This window comes from Pteropus alecto, unplaced genomic scaffold, assembly GCF_000325575.1.
Source record: "Pteropus alecto unplaced genomic scaffold, ASM32557v1 scaffold195, whole genome shotgun sequence".
Taxonomy (NCBI): domain Eukaryota; kingdom Metazoa; phylum Chordata; class Mammalia; order Chiroptera; family Pteropodidae; genus Pteropus; species Pteropus alecto.
This window is the reverse complement of record NW_006438073.1, coordinates 4,587,121-4,595,125: the sequence shown is the minus strand read 5'-3', so window position 1 is coordinate 4,595,125 and position 8,005 is coordinate 4,587,121. Positions and strand designations below refer to the sequence as shown.

At 42.3% G+C, this 8,005-nt stretch overlaps 1 protein-coding gene and 1 pseudogene across 1 annotated transcript in view; one reads left to right on the top strand and one right to left on the bottom strand.

The window, feature by feature from the left end:
• The window catches only part of FNDC1 (fibronectin type III domain containing 1), a 67,999-nt gene that overhangs the window by 20,406 nt on the left and 39,588 nt on the right, over positions 1–8,005 (bottom strand). Inside the window, exons 14-15 of the mRNA XM_006915067.2 lie at positions 2,847–2,915; positions 1,052–1,195 (exon numbers count right to left, since the gene is read on the bottom strand). Of these exons, the coding sequence (XP_006915129.1) occupies positions 1,052–1,195; positions 2,847–2,915 (213 nt within the window). The remainder of the gene's footprint in view (positions 1–1,051; positions 1,196–2,846; positions 2,916–8,005) is intronic.
• LOC112482376 lies at positions 1,685–1,803 on the top strand (annotated as a pseudogene).

The following is an 8,005-nucleotide window of genomic DNA, read 5'->3' as shown; positions in this document are numbered from 1 at the left end:
CAGGAAGTTCTGGGCAGCAATTGACTCTGTTTCATAGAGTTATAGACATAAAAACGGCCAGACAATGATAAGCCTTTCAGTCTTCAGAAGAGTTCTTTGAAATAGCTAATAATAGCGTCGAAAGGATTTTAATTCCTGTCATGGAACTACAGAGAAAGTCAGAAGATTTGGTGAATTCAGCCAGGCTGCTGAATGCCGCAGGCCAGCATTTGCCTCAGGAATGCTACCTCAAATTAATAGTCTTGTTTTTCAAGTACGGGTAGTTTAGATACTCAATACTACATCTTGGCTGGCAAGAGTTGTTCTCTGCTTATGGCAGAACATTTGTTTTGGAAACAGAAAAGTGTGATATTAATCGAAGCGGTTGCCTGTCTCCATATATAGTCATATATCATTTTTTTCCACTTAGTAATATATTCACCTGTCTCATTAGTGAAGTTCATTAAGGGCATAGGAAAAGAAGACTCCCAAAGGGAATGAAACACAATTTAGCAAAATGGAATTTCCTCTCTTAATTGTTTTAATGACTGAAAAAAAAAAAGAGTAAAATAAATTTCTAGATCAAGTGAGGCTAATGTAAACGACAGGAAACAACTGTAGAAACACAGCTTGAGCTCTGTGATACTATACGCACTAGCAGCTCAATTCAGTCAAACGTGCATCTTTTAGGAAGAACTTAACTGCTGCGCAGATGCAGCCCAGTGGAAGTCTCATCTGAGAAAAGTTAGCTGCCATAAAAACGTGTGTGTTCCCTGGTCCTGGGGATTTTGAAGTGTTTCTTCCTCTGAGGCTACACAAAGCAGCCTCTCTAAACTCAACTGTTAGATGTTAAATAGTCTCCTGCTTTCTCTCCTCTCCTGACTTCTGCAGAAAGCAAGTTCATGTGCATCTGAGCACAATTGTCACGAATAACCCCGAATGGAAACGTCAGCATGAGAACACATCTTCTCCAAACGCACTGCCTCGGCCAGGCCGGGAGATGAGTTATGCTCTTCTTCAAAGAACAAAAGTGAAAGACCCATGTTTCTCTGATTAAGGAAGTTCTACTTACCAACAAATCGTTTCTTTCCAGCCAGATCGAATTCTTCTTCAGGAAAGGAACTGATGGTGCTTTCTGGTGTGATGACGGCAGGTATGGCAGCGGCAGTGGTGGTCTTGATGGTGGCCGGTGGCCTCGAGGTCTCAGATTCATAATCTGAAATGATACGAAGGTCTTGAATTGGGCACTTCCGGGAAAGGGGCACTATTTGCAGTCAAAAGATACCTTCTTAAGATTCTACTCATGACTAAAGCATGCACGTGCACACACACACACATTATGTCTAAATATAATTTGTTTCTAATAAAACAGTATTCCCCCGCCCATGTCAGTCCTCTCAGAAAAGCAGATGCAGATAAAAGAGAGGAAAGGAAAAAAGAAACACATAAGACCAGGAAAATGAAATTTTAGAACCAAAGCTGGAGAGAGCTTTAGAGTTTATCCAGTTTAGCACACTCCTCTTACTGGTCCAAGGCCATTCTCTACCTACCCTTTTAGAGCCATAAAAGACCTACATCAGAAAATAAACTTGATTTCCCCCCGCTACCCATTTATCATCTGTGTCTGAGCTTTTCGTTTTCTGGGGAAGAGGTAGGATTACTTCTAGTAAGAGAACTAATCCTTTAACATGTAAAAAAGAAACTGGTCTACAGCCAGGTCACCCTGAACAAGCCTGATCCCGTCTGACCTCAGAAGCTAAGCAGGGTCGGGCCTGGTCAGTACTTGGATGGGAGACCACCTAGGAAGACCGGGTGCTGTAGGCGTAAAAAATAAAAAATAAGGGATTGTAAGCTGACAAGGTCCTTGCAATCTGTGAGGTCAACCAAGGGTTGCCTAGCCTAAAAAATAAAAAATAAATAAATAAAAATAAATAAAAAATTAAAAAAATACTAGAACTCTGCTTCCTTCTCAGCTGCTCAGATAATAAGAAAGGCGCTTAGTATTTTCAAAGGCGCTAAGAAACTTCCTTGTTTTCTGACACCTGCTGTTTTTCTTTCACGTCTGTTTCTGTTTGAAAGCCGTGGCATTAAACTGCTACGTCAAACGTTATTATCGTTGCATCAAAGGTGGTATTACTCCTACACTTGTGATTTAAGACCATTGGAGCTACAGATAACAGCAAGCAAGGTGAGGCACGAAGGTGAGGACATCCTGAGTGTCAAAGCCTGGCACTGGGGTGGGGACAAGATGCTTCATGAAGTGCTTCACCTTATAAAACACAAAGAAGACTCACGGGGTCATAAGTATAACGCTATTAGTTACCATTTATTGAGCGACTGTCCCAGATGCTACCCAAGGCATTTTGTATTCTTAATCTCATAAGCTTACCCTTCATGAAAAGATTCTATGATTAAAAAAAAAAAAAAAACACATCTGTAGCATCGCATTTTTTATATAATTAGGAAAGGAGAGAAAGGGAAGAATGTAATGAGAAGAGCCAACAGAGGAAGCTAAGACGTTGGTTAAACTTAGTTTTACAAAGAGCGGGGGATGGGGAGGTCCAGACCTGGCAGCTCCAGAATTTATGGAGGAAGGAGGGGCCGGGAGAAAGATGCGGAGCACAGGGCACTTGTTTGGAAGCTTCATTTGCAGCCAAGCCCACTGTTTTTCTTTGGATCCAATACATATTAGGGGGAGCTTGGAAACATAAGGTACGACCACCCTCCCTAAGCGTGGCCGCCAAGCCCAGAATTCTGGGAAACTACAGCTGGAAACTACAGCTGAGATCACCCACTTAGTAACGGAAATAAGATCCTCCAAGCAGAAAAGAAACTGTCCAGGTAACGGGCTTAAAATCCACCAGTACCTTCATCGTAGACAACGTACGGCTCTTCCGTGGGTGTCGTCACGTCGGTCTCCGATCCTGAGAAATCATCTAGTGAAGGAGAAGTGGGGAAAAGGTCATCGGATGCCCCGGGCTTTCTTCCCAGCTGTCTCAGTATCGTGCCCGGGGCACAAGGATTCATGCCCTACAGTTGTTCCGTGGGAATAAGTCGCCAGTGCCAGGGCCTCCTGAGCTTTCTCGGAAGAGTGAGGTGGGACCCGGACTGTCCCTCCTCGGAGTTGAGGAGAGGGCGCTCGAGACGCCCTCCAGGAATCAAAGGAAAGACCCCTCCCCAGGATTCCCGACCCTCCCGCACAGCGAGCTCTAACCACCCGCCTGCCCCCTCAGTGCCCCTCGGCTCGCCACCCAGGCAGCTCTCGGCATGCTGAGAGATGGTCGGTCCCTGGCCCATCCTGTCACACGCTTGAGAACAGGCATTCTCAGGAAGCAGCGAGGAGAGGGGGGCAACGGGTTCTCAGGATGGGGACAAAACCCCTCCACCTGTGGGCTCCTTGGCTCAAAGCGCCTTCATTCTCCCCACGCCCTCGATCGTGCCCCTGGCGTGTTCTAGAAGCAGGGCGATTTCCCGCCTCTCCTACGTCTTAACATGGCAAAACTCATCGACGGGCATGCCCTGTGCTCTACGAGGCCCTCTAGCCTCTCACCCTCCCGACCCAGGAGATAAATCCGTGCTACTGAGACGTCTTAACTTGCACATGAAGTTTGGAATTAATATTCCGATGATTACGAATTTCGCTGTACTGACAGGCTGGGCTTTACTTACAAAATCACTGGATCTATCGTGACTGCAGAATTACCCTTTAAATGAAATGTACAGAATTTCATGTGTTTTTTTTTATGTCTTCCAGGAAGCCCTACTTATAAGAGCCATTATTAAAAATGACTATGTTAATGACCACAGTGATAGTATGAGCATGGATAACAATATGGTTTAGTAAGGTGAGTGATTTAAGCAAAAACACATTATCTGGGGACTTGGAGCAGAAGTCTTTTTGAGAAGATGCAGGGAAATCAATGTATTATTTCTCTCCTTGGGAGATGTAGATGCAGTCTTAAAAAGCAGAACGTCTCTCTGTAGTTGATAAAATCTTGAGGCAAAAGATTTTCTAACTCAAAAGAACTCAGAGGCATTCATTCCCCTTTTGACCTGAAGCCTACAGCAGGTGTACAGAACCCTAAACTGAGGGCATCCTTAAAAGGCAGTGGGGTAGGGTGCAGACAGGATGAGCTACTATTTATCGGATGCCTGCTGGGCGTTGGGCACTTTCATGCCTATGTGGTTTGAGTTAACCCTCAATAAAACCCTTACGATACATGGGCTCATTATACCCACTTAGCAGCCAAGGACACCAAGGATTTACGTTATTCCTGGAGTCACACAGCCAGTGAAGGACAGAGCGACAATTGAATTTGAACTTCAAGCCCAAAGGCTCCAAAGACCATATATTTTATACTTCATAAAACCGCCTCCACTTTCTAAAAGTTAAACTAACCAAGCAAATTGCTCATGAACCTTAACATGCACTATTAAAATTATCGTTCCTCAGCCTAATAAAAGGGAAATGAAATAGGAAGTAGATAAACCCCTTCACTAAAAAATTATATGCACCAATTTGAAGTCTTTATTGTTAGAAAATTATTGATCATTTCCCAGAAATATTCCAATGTAATCATTCCCCTGGCCTATTTTGAGCCTACTTGGGATAACATCACGAAGGTAACGGTGCCGAAACAGACTGCCCCTGCGGTGGACGTTGGCAAACTCACTTTGCCTGCCCAGCCCTTCCGAGGACTGGACTGTAAAGCCCCACAGCCACCGGAGGTCTGTGGTACCCAGCGCCCACTTCGCCACTGCAGAGTGACACCGGTTGTGTTTTACTGGGGCCAGCAGAGAAGTGATAAGTTATCTACCCTTCAGCGGTCAGGACGGTCATTTCACAAAAAACTATTAGACATAATTTTCCCTTTGGTTATTCCGATGATGTCAGTATGCCTGGATCCAAGAGGGATGACTTCTGGGCTGGTTCCCATCAGACAGCTTTCAAGTTCACGGCACCTAAAGTTTGGGGTTATCTTGCCATTGTCTCCTGGAATCCCATTTTCGTTCCCCTGTCAATGTAACTCTTAACGTAGTCTCATTTTTCCTCATTTCTGATTCAGATCCATTTCTTTTCATTGTTACTTTTGGCCAGATTAAAAATGAATATATGGTACAATTTTTGCATCTTAGAATGAAAAAAAAATAAAAAGTAGAAGGTTTCCTTCATCGACCCCTAGGGTTAAGTGAGACTCCTTGAGATGCTGAAACACTCTGGTGTGGCAGCAGGTCGCCAATGACACCTTTTACCTACAAACTGGGATCAGTTCTTGAGACGAGTGATGGTCACGTCTTCTGGCAAAGTAAACATCATACTGAGCAATTTAGCGCTCTTTCTTTTTTAAGACCAAATCAAGTCAGGTGTATTTTTCTAAAATAGCAGCGTTTTGATTCCAAGTAAAAGCAACTTCCAGATGTAATGAAGTATATTTACAAGCTTTTTAAAAAGCTGACCATCAGAATTTGTCCCACCTGAATACCATCTTGAAGTATTTGGAACTACGAAAAGCTGGGTGTTTTATAAGTCACCCCAGCATCAGGGTCGAAAGCTTCTACTTCTTCATATGCAAGTAGCTGCTGGCCCCCAGCCATGTAATATGGTTTACGCTTGAGTGGTTGATTCAAATGTTCATGAAAACATGAGTACAAAATGTCACCAAAAAATTAGGGCCTTAGCTCCAGAGATATTTAAAAAAAACTATACAAAATAGTCTCAGTAGAAGTTTAGAGAGGAGGTAGGTAAATGATAACCAATCAAAATCCAAAGTTATTTGCAGCTCAAGTGCATTTTTAATTTTTCTCTTTGCATTTTCTGTCTTGAGAGCAAGCTATGACAGGATGGAACCTTCTTCCATAATGACTGATATTTTTCTGAGACGTGTCCCATGGTCACATTACAAATGGTTTAAGAAGTTCAGCTGGCACGTCACGTTTCCAAACACACACGATCTTATCAGATCTGCTACAGAAATGAAACCTGAAAGACAAGGATCGCTGGCTTTTGCTTTTCAGGTAGAAAATGGAGAATTCCTATAACTTAAGGTATTGTTTAGATACCCGAGATGGAGAATTAGGCCCCTAATGGGGAACTCAGAGCAAGGAAAGAGAGAGAGAGAATGAGAGAGAGAGAGGAAGAGAGTAAAAGCAACAATACATCAGAAACAAGTACATAATATGCATCCATGTCCGCAGGAAGGCACACACAAGAAGAGCATCCATGACAAGTGAGGAAGTACGTAAATACTACTTGAATTATTAGAATGACTGAATGACACAAGGCGACTCCTAAAACGTTATTGTAAAAAGCAGTGTTTTAACTCATTTCCCATTTAGAAAAAAAAAAGTGCAATTCACTATCAATGTCAATTTAATTTTGCATAAACACACCTTTTGAGGCGGAAGCAAATTTGACTGGTTTTCAGTGTAAAAATAAAACATAAAAATTGTTCTTGGAGTTATTTCTAAACTTAACTTTTCTCTCATCCTAACGTAACAGAAATGTATATAGACATCAGATTCATCAAATGAATCTTCGGCTAACACCTGCTCAAGAACAATATTAACATCACGCGTAGGAATGCCACGTTTTCTAGGATTTGACATTTTTAGCAATTGAGAATTACTATATTTTGTAAATGGAAATGCCACTCCTAAAACCGGAATGCTATAAACAGAATGATGTCATTTGTTTCCAAAGACTATCGACATACTAGAACTACGTGAAGATAATAATAAAAGCAAGATATTTCGTGGCAAACTTTGGGAGTAATGTTAGGACTACAACCCGCGAGTTCTCTCGGGGTAAACGCTGCAGCCACAAGCGCCACCGGCGTCGGTTCTCGGGGCGAACGGGAAACGGGTTAAAGAGAAAGGGGACATGCTTCAACCAGGGCAGCCAAGACTTTGAGATCTGAAAAAAGATGATTATAAAATTGAAGGTCTAGGAACAAAATGTTAGGACTTCACCAATGGAATGGAAAGACAATGGAATGGAATGACAAGTGATCAACTAGATGGGGGTTGGAGATGGGGTTGTTTCATCCCGTGATCACTAATGCTGGCTCTAAATCATAATTACGCCAGCAGCGAACATTTCAGGCTACTAGGCTGCAAAGTGCCATGACCAATGTCACCTGGTAAATACTAGCTGTGTACACACGGAGCCCCGGCACTTGTGAATGTACATTATGGGTTGAACTGTACTTAATACAGCAAAATAAAAGGTGTGTGAGAGAAAACACAAGCCCGAGAGCAAAGCCAGAGGCGGGGAGGTGTGGCACAGGTGGTTCTGGGGAACACGTGTGACGTGGAGACCTGGGACTGTCCCTTTACCGGCATCAGAGCCTCTTACAGAAAGCACCTCTCTGCTCCGAGTGTCATTACAGCAGTCACAGAACGTGATTTTGCACACTTAGTCCACTACAAAATGTTCATCTAAGAAATGGCAAACTCTATTGTATTTTATAGACAATGCATAGGATTTTCAAGAGTAATTTTGACTCAGATTTTCAAATTACAGGAGACCCTTGAACAACACAGGGGTTAGGGGCACCAACCACCCACACAGTCAAAATACAAGTATAACTTTTGACTCCCCAAAAGCTTAACTACTAATAGCCTACTGCTGACCAGAAGCCTTACCGATAACATATAAAAGTCAATTAACACATATTTTGTATGTTACCTGTATTAGATACTGTATTCTTATAACAAAGTAAGCTAAAGAAAAGGAAATATTGTTAAGAAAATTATAAGGAAAATATATTTACAGGTTTTACTGAAATAAATCTATGCATAAGTGGACCCCTGCAGTTCAAACCCCTGTTCAAGGGTCAAGTGTATTTTTAAAATAATGAATTAGAGTACATTATCTACTGTTTAAAAAAATGACAAATTGTTCTTCCCAAATTTAATGTTTTCCCCAAGAATTTGTGTTGATATGTCTTATTTTGAAAATGCTGCCTAGAGGCAAATGAATATTAACACTCGGATATTAGGGGATCAGAAGAATGGGAATGAGAGA